At 37.5% G+C, this 21,121-nt stretch overlaps 1 protein-coding gene across 2 annotated transcripts; it reads left to right on the top strand.

Moving 5' to 3' along the window:
• The first annotated feature begins 1,627 nt into the window (after nt 1-1,627).
• Nucleotides 1,628-21,077, top strand: LOC105053253 (protein RRP6-like 2). 2 transcript variants are annotated; one of them, XM_073244102.1, is made up of 14 exons: nt 1,628-2,582; nt 7,459-7,614; nt 13,342-13,500; nt 13,585-13,668; nt 16,946-17,025; nt 17,169-17,219; nt 17,368-17,467; nt 17,870-17,976; nt 18,115-18,160; nt 18,651-18,738; nt 18,846-19,015; nt 19,119-19,475; nt 19,555-19,671; nt 20,287-21,077. In XM_073244102.1, the coding sequence occupies exons 1-14, from the start codon at nt 1,893-1,895 to the stop codon at nt 20,944-20,946; spliced, it is 2,865 nt and encodes a 954-aa protein (XP_073100203.1). In that variant the 5' UTR covers nt 1,628-1,892; the 3' UTR covers nt 20,947-21,077. The 2 variants fall into 2 exon arrangements, with proteins under 2 accessions (XP_073100203.1, XP_010932653.2); XM_010934351.4 differs by having other exon boundaries at nt 1,629-2,582; nt 17,870-17,952.
• Nucleotides 21,078-21,121: the final 44 nt, after the last annotated feature.

Genomic DNA, 21,121 nt, shown 5'->3' with positions numbered 1-21,121 from the left:
CCTACCATTCCTCTTCCTCCTCCTTCAAGTTCTATGATCAGGATCTAGAGATTGGGTCAAAAAAAAGATGTTTCTTTCAAAAAAGATCCTCAACTTTAACAAAACTACGCTCTTTTGAGATTCATCTCACTATGAAAATAATTTTGAATTTCAAAAAAATTACCGCACAAGCAATGTGCATGCTGGCTATAGATAATTATAAATGGATTAATTTTGACCATCTATATTGGATCGAACAATCAGAATTTTAACTTTGTTAAAAGATAATTTTATACTTTGAAACATCATAGAAAAATATTTAATTGGAATATGAAATCTTGGTAGGATAAAATGGTCATGGAAAGAGAAACAATAGCGGGCATTACTTAGGACATAGAACCTTAAGAAAGTAAAATGGTTATAGGAAGAGACGGTTTTGTAACAAGTGAGGTAAAAGGAGGAAGTTTAGGCAGAGAGCTTAGGTAACTTTTAGTTTTCTCAAAGAAGATGAAAGGACATAACCCTCCAACCTCCTCCCTCGTCTATCCCCCCTCCTTATTGTATGCATTTATTAATATAGTAACAAATATATAGAGGGGAGAGAAGGACGAAGGAAAGAGGAAAGAAATAGGTATAAAAGTCTCCTAATTATATAGACATAATGATATTTACAAATTTCTTCTTTTTCTCCCAAACTACAAAACTACCATCTATATAAGAACCATATAGTGTGGAATTAAATACCATTTATATATATGGTAGATGGCTCATAAAGAGCTGCACTGAAGCAAAGCCTCCATATATATATATATATATATATATATATATATATATATATTAAAGATATCTTCATGTCTTTTATTGCTCCTATTAAATAGAACATTATATATATATATATATATATATATATATATATATATATATATAAATATACATATTAAAATATTTCAAGTCTTTCATTTGCTCCTATTTAATAGAACATTAAATTGTATGGCTTTTAGGGATCATAAAAATTGTAGCTTGATTGAAGTGTGGATGCTAATGCCTCAAACAGTATTATATAAATATTTATCAGAAAAAATAAAATCGATCTGCAAACTAATCAATACACTAATTAATTATATTATTTAGTCTAAAAAATTTATTTTTATTCTTGTTTTTGGTGAATGAAATATGAGCAAGCAAACCATAGTTTCATGAGCTCATCCATATGACATGTGAATTTCATCCAAGTTACATGATACAACTCCACTACAATTTTTTTTTTAATTTTTTTTTGCACACATATCCTCACAAATATTGAAATTTATGTGAATATACTCTTAAAATTGATATATATATATATATATATATATATATATATATATATATATATATATATATATATATTGTAAAATACTTAGCGGACATGTAATATGGTTAAAAGCTTAACAGTTTAAAATTGAAATTACTTAAATATTTTTAGTAAATAGATAAAATATTTATAAATATGTATTTGCAAATAGTAAGTTTATGTTGTATAATTTTATATATGCAGGAGGGTTTGCACGTAATTTTCTTTTGAAAAAAAAATCCAACAACAGATTGTTTTACAAAACGCAGAAACAGGCCAGGTTCATGCACATGAATCCAACTCCAGAAAATAGTAAATACGTCGCTTTCTTCCCCCTCTTCCTACTGCCCGCTCCCCACTCACTGTTTGAAAGCAAAGACGTCTCTCTCCGAGTTCTTTCGCCGGGCGGACTCAGAACCCTAACCCTGTACCCCGAAGAAACCCTAGAATAAAGAGAGGAAAAACCCTAGCTTTTCCCAGGACCCTCTCTTTGCTTCTCCTCTCGCTCCATTTCTGGGCCCTGGAATCCCTTTTCCGGCCTGGAACTGGACCCGAGTGGAAACCCCCGCCTCTCCGATCGATGGAAGTGGACTCCTCTCCCTCCGAATCGTCTCTGAAGCACAAGGCGGACTCCCTCCAGGCGCTGGTCTCGGGCCCCCTCGCCGCCTCCGCCGCTCGCCTCTCCGGCCGCTCCCGCGGCATCCCCTCCGGCAAAGACTTCCATTTCTACAACAACTTCGACGAGTTCAAGGCCCCCGCGAGGGAGATCGCGGTGAAATCCGTGTCCTCTCTGACGGGCGTTGCCGCCTCGGGCCCTCTCTGGGGGAGCAAGAAGCCGCCGCCGTTCCCCGACGATCTCGACGAGGCCTTCGACTGGATTGTCAACCTCAACGACGATTTTCTTGAGCGGTTCGGTACCTCGATGGATGAATTCAAGAGCTTGAGGGAGAAAGAGGAGGAGAACGGTGGGAACATTAGCTCGATGGACTTGGACGGTGGGTTTCAGATGGTTTATGGGAAGAAGAAGAAGGGGAGCATGCGGGAATCGGGGAAAGATGAGGGAGGTTTGACTTCGAGCTCGCTGGCTGGGGTTAAGTTGTCATCGAGAGACAAGAAGACGACTGCGCGGCGCTCGAGGGTGCCCTTTCATATACCATCCATTCCCAGGCCACAAGATCAGTACCATATACGGGTAAACAACAAGAACCAGCCATTTGAGCATGTTTGGTTGGAGAGGAGCGAGGATGGGAGCCGGTTCATCCATCCACTGGTTAGTCATGCAATTGCTTTCCCACCTCTTGTGTTGGTTCATTTGTTTTGCGTCACATTATATTAGTCATTTAATTTGATTTATGATATCAAGAAAAAAGAATCGTGTTGCTGATAACTTGGATGGAAATGTAATTACATGGTAATCCAATCTTTAAGAACAGATGCCCTTTTCAGACAAGACTTGCTGATTCCTTTCCTGTTTTTCTACTTTATTGTTTTTTGGTTTTTATAGATAGGATTTGATGAAGCTAACTTAGTTCCACAGCAAGGGTCTCATTCATTGTCTGTAGGTTATGGGTGCTTGGGGTGGGAGGAAAGAGTGGGAGGGTTTGGGTATGCAAGGGATGAACGGGTAGGGAAAAGAGGGAAAAGTATAGGATTTGGTAGTTGAAAATTACAGGACTATGACACCATCCCATACAGGATGACAATAGTTTTATTGCTGCTCGATGTACTGTTATGTTTATTGCCTTTTGAGAGTTTTGACTTTGGTTTGAGGGGCTCTTTTCTCATAAATGCTGATTAACCAGTAAAAAAAGCATCCATTTTTTTTGTGTCCTTTTGTAGAAAGTCCATGGATAGTCGTCATCCATGATGATTTTATGGGCACCGTCCACTATCAACATACAATTTTTGGAGGTCTTTAAGAGGAAAGAATATTTTAAGATTTGTCCACACATCCTCAGATGTTTAGTGGGTGTAGGATGGTGAATACCATGACATGTTAATATTTCAAACTGATCCAAATACCCATGGAATTTGCTTGCATTCCCCTTCCACCTATTGATTTTTCGTTACTTTCTGGTGAATACCAAACTGGGTACTTATATGACTCCTAAATTTACACATCATAGGACCTATTTTGCTGACAGGCTTTATCAAAATATTAGCTACCTTAGTGTCTGGGCTGGTTATGCAAAATTCATGATGATCCTATTTCCTGATCTTAGCGACATACAGCAGTCAAGTATGATCATTTTATTAATTTATTTGTTTGAAGCCTCACCATGTAGGAGCTTGAGAAGACTTGAAACTTAGATTAACCAATGTGTCTGTGGTTTCTATGGAGCATCTACAGTGTTTATTATTGATGGTGAATTTGATACACATGTTTCTGCACATTTTATTCATTTGCAATTAACTATGTCTTTGACTCTTTGGAAGTCACCATTGTGTTGGTAAGTCCATTTTAGAAGAGTGCTAACAAAATATGCAACCAAGAGCATCCAACACACTTTAAACACATCAAGCTCTCCAAATTATTAACTGTTGGATTTTTCAGCAGGGAAGCCCGATAACTTAATTATGGTTAATGGACAATGAAAACCCTTCTGAACAGTGCAATTGGCTGGTAATAAAATGCTCAAAGTTTTGCTGAGGGTATATGATAGAAGTAATTGTCATACACCACCCTTAAACTTGTACTATAACTTTGAATCAGAAATCAAAACAATTACAATGATGATCAACATGTAGAATCAATATGCTGCAACGTTTAGCTTCTTGAACAGGAGATGAAGTAAGCTTATGATTAAAATTAACCCACTATTTTGTCAGCATGCACATACATCTTGTATTGTGATGCTTGAATAAGTTTTTCCAATTGGTATTCCTTAAAATTAGTGATTAGTAATTTATGATATCAATCCAATTCTTTGACATCAAATTCCTCAGCACTCCTACTCCCGTTTGTTAAACATTCTGTAAGGGACCTATACTTGCAAGACTGCTTCTACTCCTGTCTGAGGCATCTGGGAAAGTATTAAGAGGGCCCAAGAAAAAGAAATTGTAAACTCTCCTTTAAGGTGTAACACAACATTAAAAGAGAAAATTAGGAATGCCTTTCTGTTGGATGTTGTCATGTATAAGGAAATTTTTTCAAAAGCCAAAAGTCAAAGAGCACAAACTTTCACATCCTAGAAAGCTCTTTAACTGAATCTGAAAGGCAAAAGTTTTGTTCCTTGTCTATGAGGTGATAAGAAAGTTTTGATGAGGAAATTCCCCTTTGTCGCTGAGGATGAACACCTAGACCATCATTTATGGATCAAGTGACAGTCCTTACTCCTAAAGAAGTGCTAAGAGTGAAGAAAAAGACATTTAAGATTTTTCCATAAAAGAGGGTATTGCAAGTATGTATTTCTTTTTTATCTCAAAAAGGTCCTTGCTTAGTCTCCCCAGTCCTCACTCCAAAGCAATTGAAAATGAAGGAGGAAATGCAACCTTTAAAGTGATAGACCACACAACAAATCTATTATCAGTCTTGCTTTTTTGCCTGTGCCACTATTCCCGTAAAGAACTTGTTGAAATGAATATAATCTGAACCTTTCCTTTCCTCTTTGATACTTTTTAGATCTGATATAACAGCCTACCATGCCCTCTCCATTGTTGATCATGGACCATGGTCAGTCTCCACACTTCAATGTCATTTCTTAGGAGAGCAGGGTTCATATTCTTATTTTTATTGTCCCAGTTTTGCCTTTACAAACATTCTCTCATCGTACTGAGTATATTAACAATCTCTTTTCTCCTTTACTCTATCCTAAAATGCATGGAATCAGATGCGAGATACTAATATGACATGATATGGAGACAGTGATATGACAAATCTTGGAAAATGCAATATGATATAGTTGGGATATGACAGCGAATAAATGTATAGCTTATGTACTGGTATAGTGGCACATGTAAATGCACATTTAAGAAATAATTTTTGGTTAATAGATAATTTAAACTTCTTATTTTGTTTTGATGGATGAAAGTTGGAAAGGATAAGATTGGAGGGATGCAAAAGGAGGGGGATTAATGGACTATCATGATGGGTGGTTAGGTAGATTAGTTGAGAGACTAGAAAAATAACCCAACTTTAAGTCTAAATGTAATTCTTATCCAACAGGAAGATCTATTTGTTTCTCTAATTTTACCTCTGTATAAATGGATTGCTTATTTTTCCACTTAGGGTTTGTTTTGGTTTAAAGAACTCAACTCATTTTTTTCAATATAGCATAGACATGGGAAAAAGAAAATCATTCATAAAGCATGATGGATTATGGCTATAATGTAGTCCATACTACTTCATACAACAAAATGAACATCCACAAACTCTATTGTAATGATCATCAAATCTATAGACCAAAGTCTATACTCCACACAATGACATTAATATGATAATATCGATCAGAGAGATGTCAACATTTATTGGAAAAGAAAAGAAGCCCTCTTGTCCTTGGAGGTATTTATGAAGTTTCTGTGTGCACCTGTGAAATGTCTTGTCATTATCGTACCATGAGACTAGTTACTTGAAGAGCTATTAAGGACTTCCTGATTTTCAAATGCTCGAACTTTGCATTGTAAGAAAAATTATAATCTTTTCAACAAAATTGTCTCTATTGTATCCTAAAAATCTTTGGATGCAATAGATTAAAGTTGAAATGGATTGTAGCAGGGATTTAAGTATTGCTTTATACTTGTCCATAGTGGCCATATTGTACCATATCATATTGGTAAAGTATTGGTATGCCCCTTGGTACCATATTGTACCAACAGAAGATACATCACCTCATTTTTTGTCCTGTTGGCACAAAGAGAAGTGCCATTTGTTGGTTTTGGTGTGGTACATTACGGGCCTGTACTGTATCATTAAGATATGAAACTTCAACTCTCGGATTGTAGTAACATGTACACTAGCATGGTTGGTTCCAAAAAAACTCCCTTGAACTTGAAGAATACCTTTATCGGTTGTCTTAATCTTGAAGGTCTTGTTTAGGGTCTTGTAGGTTGGATGAAAGCTCTTGTTCCAATTAGTTCTACCAGAAGCAAATGAGCTTTATTTTCTTCCATAGATTGGACAGAAAGATGGATTCATCTTTTCAGTCAGTTAAAACATATAGAGAAATGTTTTTTTTCACCCTTCATGTTTCAGTTAGATTTCAATAACACGACATACATTTAGAACTTCACTTATCAATAACCAGCATTCTGGATGCAAGCAACGAGCATAAAATCATGGCATGACTTAAGTCAGATTTTTTCAGTACATTGGTTCCATGTAATTGGGGATTGATTGGCAAAAAACTTAATTAAGAAACCAACTTAGTAGCTTCATATAATTGTTGAATCTTGCTTGTTGTGGTAATTCGGAAAAATTATGGGTTAGTTGTTTGCCTATATCTGATGTAGTCATGGTTATGGATATGTGTATTCAGATTACTGTGATTCAAGGTTGAGTACAACTCTGGCAAATGAAGTTGGAAATATATTGAAGCCAGTTTAGAGCATCATAGTTAGTGGTTAAATGAAGTTATAAGTCATTAATCTTTTGGCCGATGAAAATCACATACTTTTTGGAATAGAGGGAGAGAAATCAGACTCGACATGTTTCAATGCAATCAATACATTCAGTCATCACCATGTCACAGTATTAAGATTTGCCACAGTTAAATTTCTCTTTTCATCAAGCAAAACCATCTAAATTGCATGACTGCAATGATAATTGAAATCATGGCCTATGGATAAATAAATTCTTGGTTATTCTGTTCATGGGCAGTGGCTTGGTAAACTCTGACCATTACTAAAAGGTTGAAAATTATAGCTCATCCTAAATTCCTGGAATGATAATGTTTGCTCATTTCTGGTTTTGTTGTTTGTATCTCTCTAAAGGAAGTTTGACATTCATAGATTATAAAGTTATTATTATATTATGAGGATTATTCGGTCTTACAGGATGTTTACATGTGACTGCTTTTTTGGACATTGAAACAATTAAGCTGTAATTTCCCTAGCTTTCCTCCCCCCCCCCCCCGCGTCTCTCAGCCATCATTTATTGTTGTGGTTTGCATCTTTATATAAACTTACTAACAGAGTTCTTTAATACACAGGAGAAGCTATCTGTGTTGGATTTTATTGATAGAAATGTTGGGGAAGGTGAGCTAGTTAAACCCCTGCCCATAGAGAGCACGCCTTTTAAGCTTGTGGATGGGGTGAACGAGTTAAAGGAGCTAGCTGCCAAGTTGCGGGGTGTAAATGAATTTGCGGTTAGTTGTCAGCAAAATTGTTTTGCTATTCTATCTGGTTACCTTTTTTGGCCTTAAATATTGATCTCTCTCTCTCTCTCTCTCTCTCTCTCTCTCTCTCTCTACCTTGCTGTCGCTTCCTTCTAATAAATAGTGAACATTGTTGTGGATCTCCATGCTATTTTATTATTTTATCCGTTGTCCTTGTTGTGGCTTGAAGTTGTTTACTTATACCATCTGCTACCATGTTGCAGCTTCCTTCCATTAGCTTATAAATTTTGTTCATTATGCCAATCTCTATCATGCAGGGCTTTTTGTTTTAAATCTTTTTGCCTGCCTTCATCCCTTTGATTTATTCTTTATAGCAGATAATAAAGTGAATCCCTTTACTTGTTTTTCATGGACATGGCACGAACAATATCAAACACGGGACATATAGAACATGATTAGCAAATTTTGTTCTATCATGTGCGGCAAATAATGCAGGCCTAGACTTATTTTGGTAGTTCTAGAACCATGGGGCATATACTTAACCGTTGCTTGTTGACCAGTTAAAGGATAATAAAATCTCTCGTGTAAGATGCAACAGTTTATGGTTGTCTCATTAAATGACTGTTATTGCTTGAGAATGAATTTCTGTACAGCATATGGTTGTTGAAACATCTGTAGTCTTTGAAACCTTCTATTTTTTCTTCAACCTGAAAGGATGCCTATATTTGACCTGTAAACCATTTGTACACTTTCTTCCCTCTATTTTTATTAACGAGAACATTCATGATTACAGCAATAACTCATGTTAATATTCCCTGATTTGTATGTGTGCTTCTTGCTAAGGATTATTTGCATACAACTTCAAAAGGACTTCGGTGTTATAAATAATACCTTTGGTATGGAAATTTACATATTGCTAATAACCTATTCTGGCATTTCAAGATGACATTTTTACTTGTTAATACCTGTTCACAAATCTCTAACAGATTTAATTGTTGTCTGCCAAAAATTGTATTGTAATGAGGATTCCATATCCAATTGGAGAGATTGTGCCTTGCGCTCTCTCTTTCTCTGTGTCTCTCTCTCTGTCTCTCTGTGTGTGTGTGTGTGGCTCATTGGTCTATTTTCTGCCTTGTTCATGCAATTGTCCCTATCATGTTAGAGATGGAATTGACAATATGAAACATTAACTATTTTTCAACAAATTTTTTGGCTTTTTTTTTTTTGGGATTCTTGGTTATCTTTTTGAATGTCACATGTTGCTGTATAAGAAGAGGTGCTTTTTGAATATTATGTGATTGATGGATACCTTGTCAAATGGATGAGAATAAGGTGTATAACGTTCTATGGCGCAAAATGTTGGGCAATAAATGTTCCTAGAAAAATGTTGAATGTGGTGGAAATGAGAACACTGAAATGTATGTGTGGCCAATCAACGATAGGGTGAATAATGATTTTGTTTGAGGAGTTGTAGAATTTGTATAAATCAAAGACAACTTGATGGAGAATTAGTTGAGATGGTTTGGGTAGGTAAAATGAAGATCTGAGAGGCATCCAATAAAGAGCCATAATTTAATCTATTTTGAAACATCTAGGAGAAAGAGGGGAAGACCCAATGTGACATCGATGGAGGTTATAGCAAGGATTTTGAAAAGCATGAATAAACATCTGAGGTAGCCCTAACCAGTAATGCCTGGTGAATGATGATCCACAATGCTAACCTCAAATAGTTGGGAGAAGGCAGGATGACTATGTTTATGGTAATGCAGAAATCTACTATGGTTGAAATCATTTTGCTTTCAGATTTTGCAGATGAGTAGTTTGCTATTGTGTTTTTTAAAGTCTATTGATTTCTCATAAACTTATCCACAGTAGCATATTTAAGTAAATTAAGTAGGTTAGTTCATGCTGTTGTCTAAGCATGCCTACAATGTTGAGTGGCATTAATCCTCAGCATGCTAAATGAGGGAGGATTCTGACTGTATGCGATGGTTAAATTATAGTTTTGGTTGAAAAAAAGATGAAGATAACCCTCATAATATGACATTGATTTTGAGTATATGTGCATCAGATTGCCATCATATTGATAAAACCACATGCCAGAGAAAATTAACCTCAGAGTGCAAGCAGATTGCCGGAATTCAGAGAGTTTCATTTTTTTTTAAAAAAAAAGATGCTAATGTCTATGCATTTTTTTCTGATATTTTACAGTGCCTTTGTAATTTTCATTTGATGTTTCCCACCTATTTTAGGCTTTCAGACAACCAAATCACCGTAACTCTGTTGGAAAAAATTCCTCTGCAGTTACAAGAATGTGGAAATATCCTTTTGGTCTTCAATTTCAGATGATATTATCATTTAATAGACAAATGCGGTTATGCATGTTATTTGGGCAAGCATGTTTGAAAATTATCAGCAATTTTCCTATTGACACATACCTCTATTGCCATCGGGAATTTGACAATTGTACCTCTGTGTGTTTTCTGTGTATTTTTTCTCGTTATGTTAAAAAAAAAAAACCAGAATAATCTCATGCTTGAAGTATGCTTTTTTCCTAGATTTTTTAGCTTGTTTGCAACAGAACTGGGGTTTTAATTTTGTAAATTTGGAAACTTGATTCCAACTAAAGGAATAAGCACCCCAAGGCCAAAAATCCTCTGATTTTATGACCTTCTTTGGTTGATAAATTAACTTAAACGGTTAAACCATTCCTCAAACTTTTGTAGTTTGGAAGGATCTCCTAGGAACATTTAAATCAGGTTTGTGGAAAAGCTGAAAGGGATACTTTAGTAGGTTAGAGGTGGCCCAAATTCGAAAGAGCAACAACCTTATTTTTCATGTTAGAAGACATCAAATTATTATTTTAGACTTAATATATAACAAGAAGTTCTGAAAGCCTCTCTCAGAACCTAAACATCATGATCAGAATTGGACCTTGATTTTATAAGCAAAGAACATGAACTCCTCAATATAGTTGCAGAACTTCCAAGAGCTTGGAATCTTAGTCAATCTATAGAGAGACTTTGAGATGGAGATACAATTCAGGAAAAGTTCCACTTTTTGTTGACCACCTCTTGATGTGAATCCTATTGTGAATGCAATTTTGGGCAAGGTCATACCATGACAATTTAAAGGTCGTTAGGCACATAGGCAAACCTATATAACTGTAGTTTAGGTTCATGAAATCATGGAGCAACAATCTACAATTGTTTAGATATCATGAGTAGATGAAGAAGGCAAGGTTTGATATACTGGGGGCGGTATCCATCTTTCAGGAATAAATTATAGGCTAAACATTTAAATTGCAGCACACTTCCAAACTTAAACAATCAAGTATCAGATACAAGAAAAAACACTCGGTCTTGATTTCATGCTGCAACATTTCCCATGCTTTGGGTCTTTGATTACTTGGTTGTCTTCAAGGAGTACTCATGAGTTTTTAATCACAAGTGTTTGATCCAAACAATGCTCATACTAGTCTATCGCATTTGAGGTCTTTGAAATCTCCATGCAATTTATTGATGTGTAAAAAATGGCATCATAGTGCATAAGGTTCTGGCCATTACTAAGCTCTAGGGAGGGACAAATGTATACAACCTTGCCCCCATATGTGGAGAGGCTATTTCCATGTTCCGAACCTACAATACCTAGGTCATTATGGAGCAACGTTACCGTTGCGCCAACCCACCTGGATGACTATCCATATGTGATCACCTATTTTCCTACAAATGTCTCAAGCCAAGTCTTTTTGTTAATCTCATAGTACACTGACAAGTTAATCGCTCCTGTAGATGCACCATGACTCTATTTCCTCCCTAAATGATTTGATTGAATCCATGGTTGTACGCACTCTTTGTACTTAACATTATAGACAACCTTCATCATTATCCCTTGAAGAAATTCAATATTGATATTGTCTTCTTTTGGCATTGGTGAAAATTCCCCCAATCTCTATGAAGCACCGGTACTCTATTTCAGATGTGTACTAGCATCGGATATATTTTCGGTGCGGGTATGCTTTCGGTGCAGCACCGGTACTCCTCTGCATTCTTGAGATTGCAAGTTTATCTCTTGATGAATCAGATGTGGAGAAGTTTTTTGTGGATGATACTGAGAATGAAGCAGCTAAAACTATTATCACTTGATTTAGAGATGGACAATAGGTCGGGCCGGCCATGATATGGTCCGGTCTGGCACGAGAACGACCGTGCCTGCTGTGTCGTGCCCGGCATGGCCCATAAGAGGGGGCTGGGTTGGGTTGGGATTTTCTGGCCGCTGCTCAGGCCCAACATGGCCCACAAGGGCCTAAGCCGGCACGACCCGTGGGTCAGGCATGGCACGGCCCACGTGCCAGTCCGGCCCCCTTGAAATAGGTCGTGCCATGGCACGGCCCGTTTGGGGTGCGGGGTGCGGGCGCAGTACTCGGAGAAGGACAGAGGGGGTTTCAGGGGGGGTGGTCGTCCGTGCCGCACCCACCGCGGCCCCATCCCGCCACCGTCTGCACCGCACCCGCCATCTACCTTCGGCTCCATGCGACCACCACCTTCCCTCCCATCCCCTCGGGCCTTAGCGTCCGTCTGCGCTAAAGCTGCCCCCCCCGAAACCCCATCCGCCCTCCCTCGGCCGCTGCGCTCGCACCCCATGCCTGGCACGAATAGGCACGGCCCGTAACGGCTAGAAACGGCCGTGCCTGGCAAGGCCCGTTTGCAATTTTTTTTAAAAAAAAAGAGGCTGCGGGCCAACGAGCTGTGCCAGGCACAACCCGCTACCCACCAGGCCTAGGGCCGTGCCGGTCTAGAGCCTGATGCTAATCGTGCCATGCCTGGCACGTCTGTTTAGCCTCAAGCCCGATGGGAGGGTGGTGGTTGCGTGGATAATCAAGTATCAAGACTTACTATTTTGATTTCTTTTACTTATTTAGACTGCTAGTTTTTTTCTTTTCATTAATTACAAATTTTTATTTATTTTTTATGATGATACTTATAAATTTAGTTGAGATTTGAGAACTTAATTTTATTAATATTCGAATATTATATATATGATTCAGTTTTTTTATATATTTTTATTAATATTAAAATATTTTATATATTCAAATATTAATAAAAATATAAAATATCTAGCCATACCTATATCATGGTTTTTTTCAATTTTTGCCTTATCGGCGTATCCATACCATAAAGTACCTATACCGCGTACCGGTATCTATGCTTCCTAGCCCAATCTCTATGACTATTAGAAATAAATTATAGAGTGCTTGTTTTGTTTAAGAGCCACTCTCCTTGCATTGTCATATCAGGGATGGAAAGGACAAAATTGTTTTGTAGCAATTTTTAGCTTGCACTACTTGAGTTTTACCATAACCAAACTTCTCGAAGAGATAGGAATTCATAGTATTGTCTTTTCTCCATTAAATGGTGCATGGTAAAAGAAGTCATGAAGTACCCCATTAGTTCCATAGAAATTTCAAGGCCCCATTAAGTTTTAGTCCTTGTGAAAATGAATTTGAAGCAGGCGGTAGCATCATCACACCTGCTTCCATGATCTCTTTAGTAGATATACTGCATGTCATTTCTATTCTTGCTTCATTCTTGAATTATGGTTGTATTATAATATTTTTGGTTTTGATGTTAATAAGATCATTCAAGGTAAAATTTTGCAAGTTAGCTCATATGGTGTTTTTTGTTGATTACCATTCATGTGCATGTATGCGTTTGTGTGTTTAATTTTCTCATACTGATTATGAGATTCTTGTTTCAGGTTGATTTGGAGCACAACCAATATAGGTCATTTCAAGGACTGACTTGTTTGATGCAAATTTCTACAAGAATGGAGGATTTTGTATTAGACACCCTCAAATTGCGTATTCATGTTGGTCCATACCTAAGAGAAATTTTTAAAGACCCCTCAAAGAGGAAGGTGTGATTTCTTTTTCACTCTTGTATGCTGATCTTAGTTGATATCTTATCCAATCTTGTTTATTCCTGCATTTTCCTTCAACAGGTCATGCATGGGGCAGACCGTGACATATTGTGGCTTCAGCGGGACTTTGGCATATATGTGTGCAACCTTTTTGATACTGGGCAGGTACCACTTCATCTTACTATTCAGTACCTTCCTATTTGTATATGATGTTAAGTGAATGCATAGCATGCTATTAATTGCAACCCTTGCAATCTAGTAGCAGTCTTACCACCATGTTGTTTGGTGAAAGTTTTCTATCTCAAATTGATTTTCATTTTCTGGGCCCAAACTTTTTTATTCTAGTGTTTCTCTGTTCCCAAACTATTTTGAGTTTTTGCAATTTCTCATCACCTAGGATGACCACGATAGCTGCAATTTGATATATGAGCTTGTATGAGCTGATTTAGTTGCAAAAACAACTATGATTATTATATCTATTGGTATATTAATAGTTTGGGTCGTGCCTTCACTTGCTGTTGCTGTTTGTCTTAACTTTTTTTGCCTTTTATGCTGTATATATGATAAAACATGTTGCTGCAGTTACTTTCTTTATCACCTTCCATTCTTCTTGGCAATTGAAGGTGGAGTGGTAAGGAAGGGCATGCCATGATTAGGGTTACATATTGTTATACTTTAGCGGTCTCCACAATGCCGAGTCTTAAGGAGCTCAAGTGATGCATGTCTATTAAACCTTGAATATTCTGGGAGCATCTGAACAATCAGATTGCAAAAATTGGGAGGGCATGATGTTAGTGATGGAGCATCTTGCTAACATTACTGGGATGAGCTTCATGGAGCATCCTCATTAACAATAGAAGTCATCAACACAGAAGTTCATGTGATACGTCATGCTTTTGGTGACCCTTTGCTTAGTTGTGGAGTATGATTTGTTGGATTCATGTATCCATGTCATGGTGCCTAAGGTGTGTATTACGCATACCAATGCTATATAGTGATACTAGGACATTGTCATGATTTCTTATACATTGATTACATAAATATGTGCACATTTACAAGTGATGAAGTCCTTGTATTGCAGCTTTTGGATCTTGAAATTTTCCATGTCGAATACTTGTCTCCATGCCACCATGTGATTTACATCTCCATGTCAACCATATCATAGGTTTTGGATGAAAATAGCCAGAACTTTCCCAAAGCCATAAAAATAATAATAATTGTTGATCAAGATCGGTCAAAATTTGATCCAGATATTTAGCCAAAAAAATGTCTTCTAATGAGAAATCCTCAAGAATGTCACATGGTGACATTCATCGCAATGTCGACAATATCATAAGTTCTGGATGAAATTAGTCAAAGCATTTTAAAAGCCATAAAAAAAAAGAAAAGAAGAAGTAATAATTGTTGACTGAGATTGGTCAAAATTTGATTCAGATTTATAGCCAGAATTTTCTAATGAAAAATCTGGTAGAAATACATTAAGATATGTCGATATTTGGCATGAGTTCCAAGTGTTTAGGTATCCCTCGGTGTGTTCAACACTCTAACATAAAACATTTTGACAACTCAATGTGGTGTGTCCATATAGAGTATTCCAATGACTAGCATAACTTGACCAGGCAATGGCACTTTTAACTAAAGAAAACTTATTTTCATGCCATAGTACCATTTAGTAAAAGGTAGGAAAAAAGATAGATGAAGTGGCTAATACTCTAGACTAACATAATTTAGTAATAACATAGTTGAATTCAAGTGATGTCTTTTACAACAAGGTGTTTCTGGACAATAACTTTAAATGATGAGTGTCAAGTGCTGACCCTTCTAGTTGACATGGGTAAGACTGGCCTAGGTTTGAATAAGGTGGGTCAGTCAAAGTATTATTTTAACTTGCAGCCTTATTATCATTCCACTAATCCACATATGAGATACAGCATCACTTCTTACCATTGGTTGTCATGTACGCACTGTAGCTAGTTCTACTTGCCTACAACTACTTGTAGTTGCTATACAAAATTACAAATAGTATTGCAAAATTAATGGTGGAAACAGGCTGAGCTAAGGCAAGACCACCCTTTGCCCAGATGCAAGGCTTGATATTTTATGTCCGGTTTCATCCTAGGTGTAGATTGAACATCTTGTCAGGGTCAAGCTCAATCCCAGTCTTGATTTTAGCTTGAGGTTACAATCTTGCCTGATCCTTGGTCGCTATTAAGTGGTTTCTGGAGAGGATGGGCCGGTGACCATCAAGAGAGGGGAAGGCATGGAGGTTATCCTGAATTTGGTGGGAGAGGTTTTAAGTAGCGGGTGTTTAGGAGTTAGTGTGAGTGGCTACAGGTGCATATAGAGAAGAAGACTGGGATTCGATGGGTGGTCCAGGATTGGAGGGATTGTTGCAAGCATATGGCTAGGAGGTTGGTGAAGGTGAGGTAGCTGGGAAGGTCTTGGTGGAACTCGATGATGGTGGACAGGGTCTGGGTTGTCGGTGATGGGATGGATGGGGTATGGGTGGCATGGTGGTGAATGGGGCAGACAAAGTCAACAAGCAAAGGGTAGTAGGAAGCAGTTGGGAGGCCCATGGGGTAGCCTGGTAGTCACTGAATGAGGTGGATGATTGTCTTAAGGGGTCTGAGAGTGGGAACAAGGCAGGCTGTGGGTAGTGACTGAAGGGAGGCCATCAAGTTTGGGGCTATTGGCACAGGTGAGGAAAAGTTGGGTGAGGAGGATATCAAGTGGCTGCCAAGAGATGATTGAGAATAGGAAGGTAGGTAGGGTTTGTTTTAGAATGGAGTTGATCTCGTCCATTTATTTTGAAACAATTGCTGAGCTTGTACATGACATGTTTTGTATTTGTTTTGGGCTCTGTGCACCTTGTGTGAAGCCAAGGGATAGCTGAGATCAGCTTGAAACAACTTCTGCTCTTAATTTTGAGGCCTGGCTGAACCCAAAGCTGTGGCCGATTGAGAACAAAGCCTTGTTGAAGATAGCATGGCCCAGGTCCATTTCTAGCCCTACTTGGAATAGTGTGTTTGATTATGTGCACAGACGCATCATTCTCTCCATATGCGCGTGCATTCATGCATGTGTTTTTTTTCCCATCATTTGTTTGCATGCATGCATGTTTTTTTGTATTTACGTGGGCATATAGATGTTATCAAGGAGTCTGTATATCAGTTCAGAGTCTTGATAAACTGCTTCATGCCTGAAGGTCTGAACAATTATTTTTTAACAGCTATCTGTAATGTTGAGGTACCAAGGAGTCGAGGGTTATATATGAGCTTGCTCGCAGTTTGAGTAAAATTTTTGTGCTTTTGAGGATGACCATTTTGCAAAGGTCTTCTGCTATTGGATTTTGTTATTGTTTGTTATTTAGTCTTTGGAAAGTTTCAATATTTTGACAGATTTTCCTCTGTGGCATTGATTTATTTGTTTTTCCCATGTGCAGGCATCAAGAGTTTTGCAATTGGAGAGAAATAGTCTGGAGTACCTTCTGCATTATTTTTGTGGAGTTAATGCAAATAAAGAGTACATCTTTACCCTCTCATGAATTCTTTATAACGTATTTTTATTTGTTATATGAGATGCCCTTATAGTTTTCTGGTAATTGTTTCTTTAATTTCCAGTTCAATATATTTGCAGAGGTTTATAAATTTGCCTTCTTCTTGCAGATATCAGCATGCAGATTGGAGATTGCGCCCACTGCCTGATGAAATGCTCAAGTAATGTTGCATTGAAATGAAAGGCCTATCGATAATGAAATTCAGCGGTTCATTTTCATTGTTTGCGCTTTTCCTGAAAAATGAAATAATGTCAGACCAAGGAATGCGAGCAAATGACGACTTCTAAATAGGCTTCCTTTTTTTGCAGGTATGCCAGAGAAGATACACACTATCTCCTACATATATATGATTTAATGACAAATAGGTTGATATCAGCATCTACAGATGAAAATGATCTTCTTTTGGAGGTACACCACTTGTGATTGATAGTTTTTGTTTCTTTCTTTTCTGGGTATGCTAAAGAAGCCTATACAAGGTGGATGAAAAATTGGATTACTCTTAGAACTTTTGGGAAAAAACAAGAGTCTGATGTTTGTTGTTTAAAACCTTTCTTTTAGGTCTTCCGTTTACAGAATATGAAATTTATTGTCCATAAACTTTTTTATACTATGAGTTTTTCTCTTTATTGGGTGACTGCTTGAAGCCTTGAACAGTATCAAATAGTTTGCTTTTGTTCATATAATTTGATGTATATTGTGTGTAACCATGTGCCAAAACCCTTGTTTGATCATCTTTGTAATCATGATTGATCTGTTCTCTGATTTACTCGTACTAAGAACCAGTCCTTTTTTTTTTTCTATTAATTGCAGGTCTACAAGCGCAGCAATGTAATTTGCATGCAGCTTTATGAAAAAGAACTCTTGACTGATGCATCATATCTCCATATATATGGGTTTGCAGTTTTGCATTCTTATCAGTTTTGTATAGAGAATCATTTTGCTCAAGATGACATTTTGCACTGTTTTTTTTTTGTGTGCATTAAAATATTGCTTTTACCATACTTTGTCATGTGATTCTTCTCTCCTGACCACATTTCTAACTGCATCATTGACAGGTTACAGGAAGCTGATTTGAACTCAAAGCAACTTGCTGTTGTTGCTGTAAGGACATCACCTAATCTACTTTGAATTGTTTTTCAATTTCATCATTGTTGGATTTAGATTTGTGATCACTTCTTTTGAGACATTGAGAATTCAGGCATTATACTGATCTTCTTATGCTACTAATGACTTGAATCACTTGATGGTTACCGACTTGTTTCCAATGAAGTTGACATTTCTTTGTTCAATCAAAATTTTCTTGCCTGCTTTTGATCTTCTCAGTGCCATCTCTTTAATATCGCTAAAAATGGAAAGTTCTTACAAAGCTCATAGAGTGGTTACTGCCAGCTGTCTTGAGAGTTCAAATTCCTGAGAATATTGCTTGCTAATCAATCTACTAAAAGTTTTTTGGCTGTCTACTGTTGTTGAAACCCTTTCCAAAAGAAGCATGCGAGTTATCTAAAATTTTTGGCAGGAAGTCCCTAAATTTTTTAGTTCAATCAACTATATCTTGCCTGTTCATTTGACTCTTCTCATGCTTTTGTCATAGGGGCTGTGTCAATGGAGAGATCATATTGCTCGTGAAGAGGATGAGAGCACTGGCTATATATTGCCAAACAAAGCTCTACTTGAGATTGGTAGTTTGAATTTTGAGCGGCATTGCCAATTATTAATATTAATGTTTCTTTAGGTGCTAGATTTGGATATATTTATTTGACTCTTTTGATATTCTTCCATCTAAAAGCAAGAGAGATGCCCACAACTCCTGGAAAATTACACCAGTTGGTGAAATTTAAGCATCCATTTGTCGAGCGCTATCTTAGCTCTGTCATTAGCGTTATTAGGAGTTCGGTTGCAAATTCTACTGCTTTCGAGAGCATAGCTGCACAACTGAAGGGGGAGCGGCTGGAAGCTGTAACTGACACTGACCTTTCAGAATAGAGATTATGAAATTCTTAAATTTTCTTATATAGATATTGGCATGATATTGTAACTTTTTTTGTTTTTTTGCATGCAGTCACCCATGCAGGATATGGAAGCAGCCAGCTACAATCCTGACTTGGTCACTGCTGCTGCGTATCAAATGACATCTGCAGTTGGTGAAGATCGTACTGATGGAACAAGGAAGACTGATACCATGCAGAGTGCTGAATTATCTGCAGGTTCCACAGCTACCATGGATGATTTTGCCAAACCTGCAGATACTGGACATTTCAGTAGTCCCATTTCTGCAGTGAGCAAATGTCAGCAAGAAGAGAAATCGGAGAATATGCAATTATCAGAAATTGGGTGTTCACTCAAGCTATCTGACCCAGCTGGAACAATGCAGAGCATGGACAGTGGAAACACCAACCCTGTACAACCTTCTAGGAAAGTACGTACATGGTTCTGCCAATACTTTCTTAGTCAGGAGGTTGAATTTATTTTGATTCTATGAACATTTTCCTTTGCAGGCTAGCATTGTTTCAGCCCAAATATTGAAAAAGCCAACTTGTGCTTTGGGAGCATTGTTTGGAAATTCGTCTTCTAGGAGGAAGTTCAATGCTGATAAAGGGGGAAGCGTTGAACAGGTATTTAAATTATTTATTGTGTACAACTAGATTTTTTTGAATCTTATTTTACTTCTATTGATGAAAAAAGTACTTATTTGGAAAGATAAAAATGATCATGATTCTGCACTAGTCAATTGCTTGTGGATGCAATTATTTTTCTGTAAATTCTGCTCTTATTAATTGTTTCATTTGTATCATTATCTTAAAGTGTACTCCTAGCTGCACTGTTGCAACCACTGCCGTTTTCCTTTGTAGAAGTGAAAAGTAACAAGAATAACAGTTTTCAGAAATGCTGGAAGAAATTGAACTGCATTAAAATATCAATCTGTATGGGAGAAGGAAATTGATGCATGAACCAGAAATAATTCAGGACACAGGTTTCCAATAAAAGATTAATTGATTCACTGATTCACATCCATAATATATAAGGACGATATGAAAGAGAAAATGCTATATGTATAAACTTTTTGTGTGTATAATTTTTTGCGAGCATGGTTTAGTGCTCCTTGGTTTAAAAATCATACTCGGCAACTTGTCAACGTGATTTTTCAACAGTGGGAGTCCATTATGGTTGCACAATTACAGGAACCATGCTACGATGTCTTGTTCATCTTTTAATTTTTACTTTTGCAGGTCAAGAATAAAGTAGAGCAGATAAAATCAACAGTATCCCTTCCATTCCATTATTTTTCTGGAGATCCTGAAGTGTGTCCTGAGGTGAAGCTCAACCATCCACAGGTGGAAAATCAGCAGCACCGTGCTGGTAACATTACCGAGACAGTGAAATTGGAAGAGGTCATACACTTGGATGAGCCACACAATTCAGAGTCTACTGCAGAGAGCCCAAAGGCTGATGATAGTATGAAACATGGGAAATGGTTGCCGCCTCCACCGGAAAATTGTAGTGATGGAGGTTTACATGCAGAATGTGATATTGCAGAGGAGCTGCTGTCAACATCAGATCTTGCCTCCAGTTTTGAGAAATGCTTTCAGTCAATCAGTGAGAGGAGCTCTCATCAGAACCAAAAGCCATCTCAAGAGCCGGAGGTTAATTATCAGTTGAAGCCATTTGACTATGCCGCTGCTAGGAAAAATATAAAGTTCGGAGATGTCGAAGAAAAGGATAGAGCCAAAGGTAATGATGGCCTTCGAACTTTACCAGATTCCAGAGAGATGCATAAAGGCCCTGTGTTTGGTCAGTCTGGTGGTAAAGAAAGACTGAAGGGCTTTCAACAATCTCGGCGGCGCCAGGCTTTTCCACCTTCAGGCAACAGAAGCACAACCTATAATTAGCATTGTCAATGTAATACATGTTATCTTTAAAGTGCTGCTTCCATTCAAGTCTCAAAAAAGGGGTGCCATATGTAGGTGTTGGAAAGAAAAAAAAAAGAATAAAGGAATATAAGTGGCGCCCTTTTGGAACATTTTTCTTGCAATCCAAGTATATCTGTGAATTTTGGCCAATCTA

Source organism: Elaeis guineensis, chromosome 10 (genome assembly GCF_000442705.2).
Source record: "Elaeis guineensis isolate ETL-2024a chromosome 10, EG11, whole genome shotgun sequence".
NCBI lineage: Eukaryota > Viridiplantae > Streptophyta > Magnoliopsida > Arecales > Arecaceae > Elaeis > Elaeis guineensis.
Note: the sequence above shows the minus strand (reverse complement) of the source record. Positions and strands in the feature narration are given on the sequence as shown.